General features: G+C 41.7%; 1 protein-coding gene across 6 annotated transcripts in view; it reads left to right on the forward strand.

Moving 5' to 3' along the window:
- rptor (regulatory associated protein of MTOR, complex 1) overlaps positions 1–18,338 on the forward strand; it is a 189,724-nt gene that overhangs the window by 58,745 nt on the left and 112,641 nt on the right. For all 6 annotated transcript variants that reach the window (XM_030744394.1, XM_030744142.1, XM_030744057.1 and 3 more), the window contains exons 5-6: positions 11,056–11,214; positions 12,848–12,994. In XM_030744394.1, the coding sequence (XP_030600254.1) occupies positions 11,056–11,214; positions 12,848–12,994 (306 nt within the window). The remainder of the gene's footprint in view (positions 1–11,055; positions 11,215–12,847; positions 12,995–18,338) is intronic.

The following is an 18,338-nucleotide window of genomic DNA, read 5'->3' on the forward strand; positions in this document are numbered from 1 at the left end:
CTGCTATAACCAGTGGCACATTGAAAATTCCATGTGAGGGGGGGTGGGGGTAGAGCAGAATAATTGTAAATAGTTGCAGTTTGCTGGGCTGTGTTTTTTTTTTTACATTACTCTGAAAAATAAAATAGCATTTACAGAAATGGTGATTTGTTTTGTGACTATTTTTTTTTTTACAATGTACAATAGTGTCATTCATATTTTATTGGATTAATATGGCTTTATTTATGATTTATTCAGTAATTTTGTGTGTAGTACAGGATTCCTCAGGACAGTATCTTTGATTAGAGCCCTCATTGATGACTGTATGTTGAAGCATTGAGGAGTTACAGCCCTTTAAAATTTGCATGTCAAAGGGGGCTTAGATGCGGCACTTGGACTATCCAAATGGCACATGAGAGAGCACGCCAGGGCATCAATGCACAAAAACCTTTACAAAACAATAGGCTTTTGTGCTATCTTGATGAAATTCGAAATGCACGACAAAAAGACTTCATTCTACAGCTCCAATGTATTTTCCAGTCGTTACCTTCTATATTCAGTGTGTAGTTATATGATAACAATCAGGAAAAATCTAGGCGAGGCAAAAATTGTCTACTTTTTCTGTGTTCCAAACTTAATAGCTACAAACTCATTACAGTTACAGTGCTTTTGACTACATAAATGAAAAATATAGGTTGTCTGCTTCGCAAAGACACTAAACTTTTGTGTGTACTCCAAAGAGTTCAGGAACAGCAGCTGATTTAATTTGGGTATGCTTTTTCAGGCGTTTTTTGTTTTTTTTAGCCGCCAGTTAAGTGGTTAACCGACATTAAAATAAGAACCTTGATTTATAGCTGACTTTAAAATGCAGTCAAATAGGAAATGAATACACACTTTTTTCACTTGAGAAGCCTTCACTTAGAAAAAGCTGAGAAAAAAGATGAAAACTCCCAGAGCAAGGCAAAGACAGACATTTCTTTGAGAAGAAAGTCCAAACCAGCAGGGGGTCCTCGCACAAAAACAACACTCCAACACTGTATTTACTGATGTTTTTGGAGAGGATTCACCTGTTTTACCTGTTTGAAAGCAGCAGTGCCGGCTAGCCGCTGTTCTGCGGTCCAACACAAACTGCAGATCTGGTGGCAGCTTTGTAATAGGTTCATATGGAGAAATCATACAGAATCAAAACCTCTTATTTGACTTCTCAGGTAAGATCAGGTGGCTGAAGAACATTCCTCTGTTTCAGACAGGAGCTCTGCACCAACCTTAACTGTGTTAAAGTGTTTCTCAGTGCTTCTCTTTCTATGTGCACATCAAAAATCACAAGTGGAAACAAGAATGAGAAACATGCAAAAATATCTAAATATCAAATGACACACAATTGTCATATTTTAGTCATGGTTTCCACGGCATCACCAGTACACGTGGGGTACAGGTGGTTTTTTTAAATACATCCTCTCTTTGCACCCGATTTTTCTGCGACCCACTGCAAAATGACCTGTTGATGTGCTCTGCTCTTAAACTTGTGAAATAGCAGTAAATGGAAAACATGCACACATTTTTGCATTTTATTTTACCTACTTTTCTGGATTTTAATTTATTTTTTCAATATTTCTCTACATTTAGATGGAAACCTGCAGGCTGTTCTGTTTTCCTTTTATCAATCTGTTTTTCTGTGCCCAGTAAAAAAAAAACAAAAGGGAGAAAATTCGCTCGGAGCTTTTTTATTTTTTATTTTTTTTGCATTCCAGTGCTGAGCGCCTTCTTCCCTCCTTAAGGTAAAACGACTTAATTACAAATGTTGCCCAAAAAAACAGAGACATCTGAGAGCTGCTCAGAACTCAACTTTTAATTGGACTGGCGCTTTGAGGTCTCTCTGCCCCTTCACTGTTATACACGTGCACAACACATGTATACACATAAACATGGATATCCACACAGGTTCTGATCTAATGGAGCCTATTAAAGCTCCCTGAGTCTGATAGTCAGTCAGGCATGTATGCTTAATATAAGCACATCTTCATGTCCATTGATTTTTAGTTTTGCAATTTTGGTATCTGTAATGACTCCAAAATGAAAGCTGAATGTTCTTTTCTTTTTTCTTTTCTTGTGTCTGACTGTCTTAATTAATGCTTCTGTTATGCATACAAATAAGCACATGCAACAAAGGAAGAAGTCCCACAGAGAAATAGGAGGCACGGCATGACAAAAGGTTCCTCACTGGACTTTAACTTGGTGTATACATGTTAAGATTCACACAGAAGAAAAATTCAGTTCATGCCAGTTTTAGTCACAAAGCACCAATTCATAACATGTCCTCAAGAAGCTTCATATTGCAGAGTAAAGACTGTGATATTAGAGAGAGAGAACCCCAACAATCACACATGATTACTGACCATCACTTGGCGACGGCAGGAAGGAAGAATTTCCTTTGAACAGGAAGAGACCTCCAGGAAGGGGCAGGGAGAAGGAAAAAAGAGTGAGACAAGGACAAACAAGCAAAAAACAAAAATTTTTTAAATGAGGATTCGATTTTACATATCATCAAAGAGCAGAACATCAGTGTGAGAGCTTGCTAAGCAATAAAAAGGTCTGTTATGGTGAGACGAGAGGACGCCTTATTTTTAATAACTCATATGAAACAGTTTAACTTGTATTTGAACTGTTTTGTGTGTGAAATGTATTTTGTTATTATATCGCCTTCTTCAGCACCGGCACTTGGTGCTGTTGGACCTTCTGCCAGTTACATAACCCATGTCACTTAGTCAGCTGCAGCAGCAGTGTTCTGACTCCGGCTGCTCTCTTCCAGCATCAGACGATATCGAGTGATGGTGTTGCTGTACTATCACTTATTTTCTACTTGGAAAGTAGTTAGTTTGCTCCCTTCTCGACAACTTTCTGGTGATTAATTCACTTCTTAAAAGCATTTATGTGGTGGTGGGTTTTTTTTCCTGTAGACGTTTAAAAGTCCTATGGTCCACGTGTCTGAGGAATAGACATGTAGAAATATATCTGAGGAGCAGTCGTGGAGGTAATTTGGTCTTGACAGGAGGTGTGTGCTGGCAGGATGGAAAGATGATGTGTCATCTCTCCCTCTGCTCCATCCGACCTGCTGCGAACTGACTCAGCCCGGACACATTGGCCCCACCAGGACTGCTGTCGCTGGGGAAATGACTATCGCCACAGAGGCCTGCTCGGCTGTGAGCGCTCACTGCGATTTGTTAAACCAGACTGTACTTTTCTCAGCCAAATTTGAATTAGCTGACTTTATTAATGCCTGTAGGAGAATCTTCTTTTTGCCTGCCCCAATTTTAGCTCCTGACTGGCTTCAGATAAGGACTGTAGGGCTCAGCAGAACAGCAGGTTTCCCTTTTCATACCTTTTTAAAGCATATCTCCAGACGTGTTTATCAAACCCTTTATTCTGTATATTTTTATTATCGTGACTGGTGGTTGAGGCTGTGAAACATCAGCATTATCAGGAGTTGCATGTTGTTTCTGCTGCTGCTTCAGGTTTTGGATTGAGAGCCTGATTCATTCTTCAGTATTTTTTTTCTATCTCATCATAAATGTCATTATCACAATTTTCCTTGAAATATCGTGCCAACGTTTTAAAGCCCTAGTTTGTGGGTTTCTGTGTGCGTCCAAAGTCGGTGTCCAGGTTCTGTGTCTGTACATGTGTGTTGTGAATGTCTCCTTGTAAGAAGCAACCATCAGTCCATTCAGCTTCCACCGTGGGATGTCTGCAGGTGCAGGCGACACGAGCCCCAGGTGGCAGCAAGCCCACTCTCCTTGGGAGAGCACAGCAGGCACTGCATGAGCAATGAGGAGCTGATCCTCAGAGATCCAAACACAAAGGTGGCTGCAGACAACCACAAATGCCACTTTCACAAGAATCTGAGTCAAAGAGGAAAAAAGACTGTAATCTGCAACATGAAGGGAGAAATATTCGCCAGAAAAATGTGGCACGTTTGTTTAGTTATAGGAGTAGTTAGAGTCCTGGTTTCTACCTGCTCTCCTCATGACCGCAGGACAAAATGAATGTCCTTCAGTCGCTCTGAAGCTCAGCACGTTTTACTGTCAGTCACAAGAATAAATTCTCTGTAGTATTTTCACCTGGTGTGTAAAGTTGCTCCAAAGCTGACGGATCAGTAACTGAAAGTCTGCAGGGATCGAGTTGCCTACCAGTCCATTGGACTTCACCAGGTGTGTGTGTGTGTGTGTGTGTGTGTGTGTGTACGTACTGTGAATGGACTGGTGTCTTTTTGTGTATGTCTGTCTAATACTAGGTATGAATTAACACAAGTATAGTGCCAATCTGACCCAATGGCATTAGATATGACATTATTATTCCAAATTATTTTAAATTCAGCTTTGAATCTAATTAGTTTAAATTTTTAACATTTGCAAGGAGCCAAGTTTATAAATAACTAAAAGGGAAACACTCAAACTGCATTGTTTTGGCTGAGGCAGAGATGCGGTTATATCGAGTGATGGCCTAATTAATGTTTACAACCTTGATGTGAAAATGAGCCACAGTTATGAAATGTTGATTAAATATGTATTGGAGATATTTAAAGAGATGGGTTAAGATTTTTATCCCTTATTAATCTACATCCACCAAATATTGGAGACACAACTATGAAACGGATTTATTCAAACTGATTGAGTTGTGATATGAAAGGTGTGGTCACAGGAAGAGCATCGGCTGAGCCATCAGCTGATCTGCTGGGATTATAGATGTCTGCTTGATTTATCTACAAAGGCATTTCTCATTTCAACTGGTAAAAACAATAAATGCAGATCGCTCTTTGTTAATAAATGAGAATAGATGGAAGTATATTAAGTATCAGCTCTCCTGAGATTTTGCCAACCAGCAAAAAAAAAAAAAAAAATCCAATGAAGGTAGAAGAACCTCAGAAAAAGCCTGGCAGCAGTGATTTATGTAGCTAAAAGCATCGAGAGGATACGACACCTTCAGACGTTTTCTTTCATCTTTCCTCTCTTTCCTTTTTTTGTTTCCTTTTCAGTCTCTGTTTCTTTGGCGTATTTCACATCTGAACACGCGGCTGTTAGTGCGCACATGTTGATTAGTGGCTGAGAGGACAGAGGTCGCCTTTGCTCATTTCCTCTGCCTGACAACAAGTGGCTCCTGCTGTCACCCTCACCCAGCGTAACACGGCCTTTACTTTTTATTTATTTATTGGCATGAAAAGATGAGACGTCTTATTTATTATATTATCTACACATTTTGTGGTGCTTCAGTGTTAATAATGACACAGTGCTCGGACGTCTTTTACCTTTACTCTGCAGTCATGCCTATTTTGCTGTCTGCATTGTATCCTGATGTGTGTCTGCAGCCTCCTATACTGACTCTTGCAGCTAAGCCTTCTGTATTTGATTGCATCCTGAATGCTTGCGGTACTTTGAAAAGGTTGCCTGTTCTAAAGGAGTGACATGATGATGAATGGTGTCAGGGCTGACACAGAGCACACCTTTGCGAAGAGTTTGTTTCCTGTGGCCTTGATGGATCTGGTGATGGTGGAAGGTAGAGAAGCAACAGGCAAACAGCTGCAGTTTGTCTCAACCTCTGGAGACAGTCTCTCTTCACAGGAAGCTGGAGCTCCCCCTTCAGGTCAAGGCTGTTAGTGAGTCAGACACTCATGTCTCCCTCCCTAGGAAAACAGTAATTGGTACATTTAAATGGACTCTCCTAGGTGTCTTCCTCATACATATGAATTTGTCTTAATCTCTGTCTGCCACTTGAATTTAAAATGTTCAACTGTCATGAATGTAAATCAGCAGCTTTGCTGAAGCATCTAAATACAATTGGGAATCATCTGAAAAAAACAACTGCAAGCAGGAAAGTGCAAACACTTGTCCCCACCTAACGTCTCGCCTCTCCGTTTCTCTTTTTCCTCAATTAATTCAGACCTTTCCTTTTAAAATCACACCTCCCCCATTTTCCACTATGCGTTCTGATTGCAGAGGCTATACCTCCATCACTGCAGCTCCCTCACTAACACCATTATGCCATTCAGATATCACTTGATATCACTGGGATGAGCGCTGCGCCTCTCGACATTCAGACGCTTTTATCTGATTATACTCAAATTGAATCAGCCTGCCAGCTCTGCTCTCACACTGCAAACTCTTCCAGATACGGGAAGCTGAAATGTTGGCATCTTTGATCAAGGTCTGTTCAGTTTGGCCGCTGTATGATGTGACAAACAGTGAGCAAGTGGTAATTTTATTCCGCAAATCAAGAGTACAAATCACAGTTCGCAACTGGGATTACACCATCCAGTGCCGTTTGGTTAAAAATGACACAGCTGCAGCATCTAAACACAAAGGATCATAAATCTCATGAGTTATGAAGTCTGCATGATACCTGTAAGTCAGTGATTCTAAATCAGCTAGTAGTGCTGGTGCATGAAGAGCACAGGAGACTGAGTTTTAAAAATAACAATTTGGTAGTTTTATACCTAAATTCACAAATATTTATATATAAAAATTCCCCACTCGCCCTGGTGGTGGTCTTTGTTTGTCCTCCAAGCTCAGGTCCTTTACCAGAGGCCTGGGAGCTTGAGGGTCCTGCGCAGCATCTTAGCTGTTCCCAGGACTGCGCTCTTCTGGACAGGGATCTCGGACGATGTCCCTGGAATCTGCTGGAGCCACTGCTGAGTTTTGGGGGTCACTGCCCCGATTACCACGGAGACCACTGTTACTATCGCCGTCCACATCCTCTCTAGCTCTTCTCTCAGCCCTTTGTATTTCTTGTGTTCCTTCTTCCTGATGTTGCAATCTCTTGGTATTGCTACGTCGATCATCTCTTCTTTTTCTTGCTCTGTCCTCTGAACCAGGACATGTGGGCTACTGGAACAAGGATGCGGCATAAGTGGTACAAGAGACGAGAGTAGGGAGCTGTTGTAATGCTACTATGCATGAAAAGTGGTCTGTGACTTAAAGCAGAAATGAACCAGGGAAACGGGGATGCATTTATGATAACAAAATTAATTTTTGCATCTGTTACATGCCTCCACATTATCTTTTCTCAGCCAGTGATTGTGGCACATCACGTGCCAACCCGACAGAACACCTTTGGGATGAATTAGAGTGGAGACTGTGAGCCGGGCCTTCTCATCCAACATCAGTGTCTGACCTCACAAATGCACGTCTGGAAAAATGGTCAGAAATTCCCATAAACAAAAAGTTGAAGCTGTTATAGCTGCAAAGGCTGGGCCGACATCATATTAAAGCCTATGGATTAAGAATGGGACTCAAGTTCATATGTGAAGGCAGATGAGTGAATACTTCTCAGTGTCTGTTGTGTCTTGTGATTGGGGTAAATGATTTGGCCATTTCCTGTTAAGTATCAGGTACAGCAGATTACTGCTGAAGGCAAAATAAAATTTGATGGTTGCTCACTGAATTTTAAAAGCGTGAGATCGGTGCACGAATGTAGCATTTTTATTTTTAGATGTATTAGATGGCGACTGTGCAGGGTGGATAGTGAGAGAGGTTGACATGTAGCCGGTAATCCAGGCTGGAATCAAACCCATAATGCTTTGCTGAGGCGTAACCTCGGTATACATGAGAAAATGGAGGTGACTGACATCAGCGTTGTGGAGCCAAACACAAAACCGGCAGAATTACGAGTGAATATAATGTATATAAATATTGCAAAACAGAGAATTTTATCATAAAGACTACTTTAAGAGTCTGTTTTGCATAAAGATCTCATTTTTGAATATCAGATAAATAAAAAATGATATTTTTGTTCTAAGAGGTCATTTTATTGGATGCAAGTCTTAAATCATTGAGCTGTTGAGTCGTACAGTCACATTCGTGTACGCTGGATGAATTGAACCCTGTGACATCTTTATTTTAATGTTTTTTGTTTTGTCAGCTGAAAAAATGGTCAAAAATTCCCATAAACGCTCCTAAACCTCACAGAAAGCCTTCCCAGAAAAGCTGAAGTTCAGCACGAAGTTGAAGTTGAAATGTGACTTCTGTGATTCAAAGCCATTTGGCTGTTTGATAAACGGCGTGTTGGTTATGTAACAGAAGGGCTTTGGTGAGTGTGATAATGATTCAGACTGGTCTAAACGAGTGCTTCACTGTTGCATAACTGGTTGACACCTCTGTGTCCTTTCCATGTGCGCACACACACTTTACTTAAAGAACTGAAGGAGCATCAACAATGCATGTCCTCTGTCTCCGACTGTTAATCCTTTAAAGTTTCTTGAGCAGCTTTTCCACACTGCGCCGACGTGCTCACAGGCGTGAGCTTCACGCTGGTTTGCTCTTGCAGAATGACACAACCCAGTGAAATACTGCCTAAAGTAAGCAACAGGTAGCAGAAAAAAACGAGTTGACAGCAGTGAAGCTGCAGCAGCACCATCTCAAACTCCTTATCCTGCTTCTATTTGGTTTTTTTGTTTTTTTTTTGGGGGGGGGGGTAATATCTACTACAGTTTTTTACTGTGACCGCTGTGCTTTATTCCAAAAAACAACAGATTTCCAGAACCTGTACTATATATGCCATATTTCATACACTTCCTGCTATCAACAGCTAAGTTCACACTCAGAGGTGTAAAAGCCGCCTTGTTTGCTCACAAATTACACTTCTGTGATTCACTGTGGTTTTGCACTTCTATAAGCTTTGTGGTTTGATGCCTACCTTTTTTTTTTTTTTTTTGGTAGCTAAATTTATTGTTTGAAAATGTGAAAGGTTCTCTTGGATGTTTGGCTTCTTGCAAAGCAAAAATGTCTTTGTCTGAGTCAGTATGATTCTTGGATGCTTGTCTCTGGACTGCCAGCTGGTTAGTCATTTTTCAGCTGATTCAGATCCTTATTTTTAGGATGATATTTTCAAATTTGAACATGGTCTTTGTCAAGTGTACGAAAACATTCAAGTTCATTTCGTTTCCTGGTTAAAATCTATTAACACGTGCATTCTGATGCACCTATTACAATCTGTCCCAGATGGGCTCACTGCTGCCTGAAATAGGTGTAATCCATCTATTTTGCTTTTCTGGTAATTGACTTGTTGATTTCAATTCTCCATCTACTGTACAGCTTTTGGCACCTGATAGCCACCACTCTGCCACTAATTCAGTTATTTATCATTTTTAAATAATCAAGAGAAATAACTTGTTTCCAGAGCAAAAAGATTAATGTTTATATTACATCATTTAAACAACATTGTTATATTAATTTGACTATATCCATAGGAATTAAGAATGTAAGTAGCAGCCAGATGCTGCTAATCAAATACACTTGATAAATTGATCATCAATAAGTGTGACCACTCGTATGGAAGGGTTACCAGGTGAAAGCGGCCTCCCAAAAACGAACATGGAAGAACGGTTTCTGTTTACAAATTCTGAACAAACCACAAGACTTCCAGAACAGTCTGAAAGCAAAGAAACACCTCGTGGCAGCTGTTAAGCACAGTGGAAGTGGGGTGATGATCTGGGCTTCTTGTAGCCATCGATTCAACCATGAACTCCTCTGTATACCAAAGTAATCCATCCATCCATCCATAATCGTCCGCTTGTCCGTTTCAGCATTGCAGGGGGCTGGAGCCTATCCCAGTCTGTTGCAGGGCTAACACAGAGAGACAATCATTCACACTCACATTCACACCTATGGGCAGTTTAGAATCACCAATTAACCTAACCCCACTAACTGCATGTCTTTGGACTGTGGGAGGAAACCGGAGTACCCGCAGAGAACCCACACAGGCATGGGGAGAACGCAGGAGGCCGTCTGACATCTGAAGCTCAGCTGAAACTGGGCCGTGCAACAGGACAATGATCCCAAGCACAATTCCAGACTGTGGAGTTTGAAGTGTGGAGTCGAGATCATCTACTTTGTTGAGGAAGGAAGTTGATCTTAATGGTCTGTGTCCTTGTCTGCTCTGCAGACTTCTTTTTAAATGCCGCCACAGTGATTCCCTCAAAAGACTTTTCACTTGCAAAGGATTTTTGTCCAATATTGTTTAATTTCTTTGAATTTTCAGATATTTTGAGCATGAAAAAACATCCTCTATGCTTCTTAGCTACATGGAGGTCAGATTATTAGAGATAATTAGTTTGAGCTTTGCTGAAAGTTTTGCACACACAGCAACAGAAAAGCACTAGGACAGCCTCTGCTCTGTGGTTTCATATACAAACATTTTTCTGTCCCCCCCAAGGCTGCTGTGTTACATTCATTTAAAAACGCACCAATGCCAGCAGGTATTACTTCATTTAACATGATGAATTTATCTGGTCAGTGTCAATTGTTCTATTTTCAGATATAAGAAATGATGCTTGTATAATGGTGTCCTTCAGTCTGCTGTATTATCATCATTAATGAATCCTGATTGATTTGGATTGTTTGTTTTCTTTGTTTGTTTGTATTTCACATAGAAATTCATTTCCAATCTCAGTCGCTCACACTGATGGAATAAAGCAGAGTTCCTCCTTCCTGATCAGGCTGCAGATCTCAGAAGGTTATTTAGAAAGCGCTCCACACAGGGATACATGTTATCCTCCCACATTCATGGACAGAGAGTTTAAAGCTAGACAAATAAAAGTTCTTTAAAATTCCCCTTAAAATAAGATGCTTCAAGTCCAAAGTGCACATCAGCTGCCAGCCGTGTTGGTCTGCTCTGTCGCCTGTTATGGGATGAAGGTGGAGAAGTGGTTTGTCCTGGGACATGAAAAAAACAATGATGCAGTCAGATGTACGTTCAGGACAGACCATTATGTTCTTCACCAAAAGCAACGTTTTTTAACTCGGTAGTGTGTTCTATAGTAGTGTTAACATTCCAGCTAAGCTAGGATGGAGGGAAGCAACATATAACCAGATGTTGTTTTTAGACAAGATTATTTATTGTTCAAAATCAAGATGCTTGAATTATAAAACAACTTATGAACAAACTGCAGGAACAAACTGGGCCTGTGAGCGCCGCTGAATCAAAGAAAGGAACAAAAGCAGCGGTAATCTCCCTGTACCCCCTCCAAAAAACACAGAAGAGTGCCCTTGGTCCCAATGTGACTAAACCTTTTCTTCTTTCCTCTTTCAGGCTCGTTACAAGCAGAGTCTGGACCCCACAGTGGATGAAGTGAAGAAACTGTGCACATCACTGAGACGCAATGCTAAGGAGGAACGAGTCCTCTTCCACTACAACGGCCACGGAGTGCCACGGCCCACCGTCAACGGAGAGATCTGGGTCTTTAATAAGGTACCCCACACACAGAGAGGGTGTTGGGCCTTCACAAAGGTTTATAATCAGACCTACGTGCTCACATTATCAAGCCTCGATGGTGCTCGATGCTCACTGCAGTCACTCCTAAGAAACAATTATTTGTTGCAGGTTGTGTTTACATGTACACTAAAACAAAGAAAAATAAAATGCTTTCATTGGAGTAATGCTGTCAAGTCTCGAGCAGCAGAGCCCATAATCCCAGTATCACTTCAGCGTCATTCACAAAGTTTATTTTTGTACGTGGTAAGATGTATGAGCTGAAATCAGGAAGTTTCAGGAATGTGCCTCTAAAAATCAAAAACCATAGCTGATTTAATTTTGCTTGTTTTTAATATCACCCTTCAGACGTCCCGTCCCGTCATGTCATTTCATGCTTGTGCTCTGGCAGCAGCTGCTGGATCTCTTCTATTGTGGAGCTGATCTCTCAGCCAGATTTTCATTTGCAAAAAATAGACGAAGGTGCACAGAGCAAAATTTGGCAAGTGGTCCAGATGGTGAGGGATAATTGTGTCTGGCTGTCCAAAAATCTCCATTTTTCTTAAGTTCTTTTCCAGTGCAAGGTGGTGCTCTGCCACGCACCACAGTTAAGGTTGTTTCCTCTGAGCGTTCGTGCTCAGAGGCCTCTGGAAGGTACAGTTGAAGTTTCCTTTGATGTAGTCCAGCCAAAAGTCATAAATGAAGGTCTTCTTGCTCTGAAGGCATCATCGCCGTCATGTTAGTACGTTTAAAAGTGTGAAAAAAGACAGAAAGCATGATTTGCCTCTAGTGGTGTAGGTTGGTACTGCACACCTTAGTTGCTAGGCTTGTTAGTCCGTATGGTACCACAAACTGAGCCGTGCTGGCAGTCAGGCTGTGTGACAGTAGAAACTGCTTGAAGCCTTCACCTAGCAGCTTAAACTGGACCGAGGCTCCTGTGGTTAAAATGCAGCTTAAAACAAAAAACCAAGTACCTCAAATGGTTTTTGTTTCTCTGAAAATAACTTCACAACCAGACATTAAAGCACCCACCCCCCCGTGTGTTGTGACCCCGATATTGAGATGCACTGATGTGGACGGACTTGCTGACGCTGGGGAATATAAGAGACTTTCAGTCAGATATAAAATCTTGAGTTGTTCATCGCCGTGTCCTATAAGTAAGCACCCACTTAGAATGATGCACCGCTGCTGTCGAGCTTTAGCAGTTTCCTCCACGTCCTCGGTGCACCCTCGGGCCCAGTGTCCTCTCTCTCCTTTTCTTTCACATTTTTATTCCATATTCTTTATCCTATAAAACGAAGCCGCCGTGTCGCTGGCTGCTGAAACTCGACATCAGGGGGGATTTGATGTGGACACAGCAGCACAGAAGGTGCGAAGAACCAAATTTTCCAATAAGTTTAGGGGAGAGCACCTTTATTGCACCGTGGGTATTAGATTTAGATTCCTCACATCTCTCGGCGTTCCCATCCTCCTCATTTTTCCTCTCTTCACTCTGGTTTTCTCTTCTCCTCGCTCTTCTGCTCACAGTCTTCATCAAACAGATGACTGCTTAATAATTAAACAGAAATCTATAAAAGTGAGTTATCAGCAATAACATGATGCACACCTCATTCTCCCGCTCTGTGTTTCTCAGAACTACACCCAGTACATCCCGCTGTCCATCTACGACCTGCAGACGTGGATGGGGAGCCCGTCCATTTTTGTGTACGACTGCTCCAATGCGGGAATCATCGTCAAGTCCTTCAAACAGTTCGCCCTGCAGAGAGAGCAGGAGCTGGAGGTGAGGACTGCACACGTACACAACGCAACACACATTAATTGATTAGTTGCAGAGAGGTAATTGGGGAGAAACACTGGAAGAATTAGATGAGACACACACACACACATACACACACACACACACACACACACACACACACACACGGAGATCTAATTGGTGTCACTGAGAGTCGACTTGTAGTTCTCAGCTACAACCCTTTCTAATAAAAATCCAGGATGTCCTCAGTGTTGTGATGCAGCCACCCCACCCCACCCCGAAATACATACACACACACAGACACACAAATACACACCACTACCAGCCCCAGTCCTTTCAGTGCTTCATCTTTTTATTACATTTTTTTTCTCTCTCTTTCTCTCTCTGGCTATGGCGTGTTATGTGAATTCGTAATGAGGTGGTGCTGTCATTCATCTCAATTATTCATGGAGAAGTTTCAGCCAGACTGTAGATTAGCTGGAGAGCGAGAAGGAGAGGGGGAGAGGGGGGAGGTACAGGATGAACAGTACAGAGCAGGAGGCAGAGCGAGAGTAAAGAAGAGCTGCTGTGCGTGCTGTGTTACCCGTTAAAGGCGAAGGTAGCAGCCAAACTGCTGAGTTGCCGCAGCGCTCGTCACAAGTGTCTCTCCATCCTTTGCTTCTGCTGCTCTTTTCTGTTTAAGTTTGCCGAGGTCACAGCGGGGCAGCTGTGGTGACTCCAGGGCTCGAATCCCAACTTTTATCTGGCTGAATATCACAAGCTGTTTCATCTCAGTTCAGATCAAAACTTCAAACCTAACAGTGGTGCGACGTGAATTCAAAAATGTTTCCTATTCTTTAATGACCAATTATGGTTTTAACTTTTATATGGAATAAAATAAAATAAATAAATCACATGCCTGATAAGTGTAACACACTTACAGAAACCCTGCAGGTAACCCGTCTCATATTTAACATTTTATTTTGGAAAATAAGAAAACTTGAAATTTAAACATTCTTCCCATTTTCTAATATCTGCTGCAAGTTTAACACATTAACAATATTTTTAAGTATTTTGCCCTTGACTTAAAAAAAAAAAAACTCATTTATTAATTTTTTAAAAATTTTATTTTAATTAATCAAATTGAATTAAATTAGTTTGTGAAACAGGAACAGCTAAGCTCGGTTTCTCAGGTTTTTCCTCAAAATAACCCAAATAAAATATTCGTAAAATGAGCTTTTACTTTACTTTTTTGTCCCCAAAAGAAGGCTCTTTAAAAGCGACTCTTCAGCCTTTCTTGCAAAGTCAGATCGAGTTTGCACTCACAAAATTTTCAAAAATGGAGTTACTGTATAAAGAGATGAAAGGTTTTCGTTGTTTCTCTGAAAAAAGCATGAAAGAAATATTGGCATTAGCATACAGCCAAATTATTTTAAACATCTCTAGAGTTTCATCTGTTCATCCCTAACTGGAACCACTGAAAGCTCGAGATGCTGTGCAAAAAGACTATTTATATTTTTCACAGGAGGCCACGCAGCCGACTCCAAAGGCATTAGCTGCATCATTGCACAAAAAGTTTGGGAGATTCAGAGTTCAAATGCAGCCTTTCAGTCCGGAAATAAGCCGAGGAAACCCTTAAGTTAAATGTACATCTGTAAGTGTTTTTCACTTTTCCACCTCGGTGCTCGCCCATCTCGCCCTCACACAGGAAGTGCATAATTGGAGTATGTAATGGAAGATAACGAGAGGTGATATCTTCGAGATACAGCAGATCATCCGAGCAGGGCGTCTCCCACCTCACCCACGTGCTCGCGCAAACACACGCTTGCACATGAGCCGGCCCAAATGGAATCATCCGACGGCACCTGTTAATGAGCACGGCCTTCGGTTCTATGATTCACACAGAACCGCAGGCCCGAACTCACCAGGGACTGCATTATTTGGAAGTGCTGTGATGGAGATGAAGGAGTGTAAAGGAGACAAATGGGGTGAAAATGTGAAAGGAGGAGGAAGTGTTTTAGCACTCCTCCACAGTCCCATATCAAGCTCCTCCTGTGGTCCATTCGGTCTGCCAGTGGGCCTGTGTGTGTGTGTGTGTGTGTGTGTGTGTGTGTGTGTGTGTGTGTGTGTGTGTGTGTGTGTGTGTTGGCTCTGAGTGCTCTATTATGGGGCCACCTGGTTCCTTTTAAATATCTCATCACTTCCTGCGTGCACTCAGGGAACATGCTCACTGCATTAGTCGTGGGGCAGAAAGAGGTGTGTGTGTGTGTGCGTGTGTGCGTGTGTGTGTGTAAAAGAATCACTGCAGCGCTCACAGCTATGGCATGCTGGACTGTAAGAGCATGTGTGGTGTTTGTGTTACTGCTGTTTCCAGGATGCTCACATTAAGACTCCACTCGCTCCTTCTATCATTTTAATGAATAATGAATGCAGGGCTGTAAAAATGTTTCTCGACTGAAGTAGTCCCCATGTGTGACTCTGCGCTTCTCCTGTTAGCATGATACGTATGAAAGCCCCCCCCCGTCCTGGCTGGGATTAGTCTCATGAATCAGTGTCGCAGTTTTTGTTTTGTTTCCTTTAAAAAAAAAAAAGATTTCTCAGCAATTAAATTGTACCCTGATCTCCCCGATGGAGGAGAGAGAAAAGAAAGCTGTCATAGTGATTTTCATGGTAATTTGCGAGATTACAATATGCTAATGTGATAATTACAGTGGCTGCTTGGCATTAATCAGCCTCTGCTGGCAATGTTATTGTATTTACGTTAGGATTAGTGCAGCCCGCCGTCACACGCTTCCTCCAGATTTCTTTTAAGAGACGGCGTCGTCGTCGTCGGGTTGACTCAACGAGCGGCCTCAGGAAGGCACGCGCCGCTCTGTGTGTGATATCGGTGTCTGCGAGCGCGTTGACATTTTCCTCATTAGAGATGAAGATTGGCACAGATCCATTCGTGCGGGCTCCCACTCACATTTCAAAGAGGAGTGAAGAATTCATTTGATAGGGAACAAATGCACAGCTGCACACGTTATCATCCCCCCCCCCTCCATTAAGTACAACTGCTCTTCTGTATTTTAATATCATAATTTATTTATGTGTGTGCAGAGCTCCTAATAGAGCAGTACAGTAAACCTGAGCTTTAAAAAACAAACTCCACATACTCCAGAGCCAGCTAATGACTTATTGGACCAGCACAGACCTGGCAGACTGTGTATATAGCAGAGGAGAGGCTTTATATAAAACTGCACGGCCTCATCCCAAGTTTTTTTTTTTTTTACACTTTACTATGTTATAAACATTCAAATCAGCTCATTGCAGCTTTATGAATAAAATCTGCCTGCAGATCATTTCTTTTATTTGTTTGCTTGTCTCATCCTGTATTTGAAGCATCTCCACCCTCCAGGTGCAAAAAAAAGACACGTACGTCACCTCCGCGCTCGCCTCAGGTATTGTGAGGTTTTACCCCGACTTGCATCAGACGCTGAGCTGCAGCTCATAAGCTGCGGAGGTCCAGGAAACAGATCGGCCTCAGAAGCTGTGCTCTGTTACCGAAGCAGATTTGGATGAATCTGAACCAAGCGCAGGGATTTCTTATTAAATCTTTATGTTCTGAGCTTCAGACGGAGTGCTCCTTTGGATTGTTTGATCGTGCTTTGGATACAACTCAAGAAAATTTGACAATTTGAATGAATGAATTACCAGTTTCGGTGCTCCAGATTGGCTTTAATATAATTGCTAATCTAGAACTTGTGCAAAATCAAACACATGCTGTCACTTTGCATGTTTTTAAAATCCATATATAATGTGGTAGACTTTATCGTGGACTTCTGCACCCTTTGTACGCATGTCTGTGCTTATGTGAGCTGTTGCTTGTGAACTATATGATTACATGCTCCTCTTGATTGCCAAAGCTTTTAGTGCGTTCGATCACTCTGTGACAGGCGGTTTAAAGATACTCACACCTGCTCTTCCCCCTCAGCCTTTATGTCTGTACTCCCAAAAGTGTTTGCAAACACTCAGAGAGTTTTAGCACTTAAAGCAGCATTTTCTGCTGCAGTAAACAGCTGTTCAGAGCGTCTACGGCTCTTCAAGAGGTCTTAGAGGAACAATTTGTAATTTATATCTACAGTTAGACCAGCTGTGTGGTATATGATCACAGTTTATTTATGCATCCCACACAAATGCTCCAGAACCTAAAGGTAAGATTGCACTCTCACTGCTTTCTGTATAACAAACACACATATTCACTGGATCCAGCACTGAAACAAGGAGGAAAGAGACTAATTCACTTTAAAAATTACCTCTACCACCTTCTGCATAATATATGACATCTTTGGACATTTTAAATTTTCTTATGCATTGAAATTCTAATACGCGGTTAATTGTAGCAATAAAATGAAGGGTCGACTTCAGAATGTACCTAAAAAAGTACCTCGACACCATTTCAGAGGTCTGCGTTTACCGAGTGAGGAGCCGTTCAGTCTGAAGTTCAGATTTACAGAACTCAGGGTTTTATTTTATTTTATTGGCGTTATCAATACACACCACCATGATTTTTTCCAACAATGTCCGAATCAACACGGAAAACTAAACACAGCTTGTCCATGTATTTACATCTGTTTTCGTAGGACTACCAAAAAGGGTTAAGTTTGCATGTTGTAGTTTAGTGAAGTGTAGTGAATATCTAGAAACCTACTGAAACCAGCATCTTTTTAAAGCTGGAATATAAAGAAAATTTGAAATTCAGTAGGTTGAAAATGAATGCCGAGGCAGCCGGTCGGAGCCTCTCTGTGGAGTTTGCATGTTTGGGTACTCCAGCTTCCTCCCGCAGCCCAGAGACATGCAGTTAGTGTGTTTAGGCTAACAGGTGATTCTAAATGGCCTGTAAATTCTTCCTTTCAGGTTTTTAACACTTCAGTGTTTTTATAGATGTAATTGAAACTTGATAAAATTGGCATATTTTCCATCAGTTGCCGTTCAGATTTTCTCACTTGCAAAGCTGCAAAGCTACAGACTGTCAGTAATATCAGGATGTTGAACTGCTGTCTGTCTTTTGAATATTTGAATTATGACACATTTTTTAGTTGGTCCTTGTTACGCACCGGTCTAGGGGCTAGAGCGTAACGCCAAAAGTTGGACAGGCGGCCCCCCCTTGCCTCAGCCCCAAAAGCACCACACACCACACGCGGGTCAGACATAACGATGTAACAGTTTATTGAATGTGCGAAAACATAGGCTCCGGGGTGGGCCGAGGCCAAAACAACAAACAAAAACAGCTAACCCGGGGGGGGGGAAGAAACTAACTAAACCCTACCCAAAAAACCCAAACAAATGACATTAGCTACCCCTTAGTCCCTAACCACAAAACAGGAGAAAACATCATCAAAAGAAAATG

Source organism: Archocentrus centrarchus, chromosome 1 (assembly GCF_007364275.1).
Source record: "Archocentrus centrarchus isolate MPI-CPG fArcCen1 chromosome 1, fArcCen1, whole genome shotgun sequence".
NCBI lineage: Eukaryota > Metazoa > Chordata > Actinopteri > Cichliformes > Cichlidae > Archocentrus > Archocentrus centrarchus.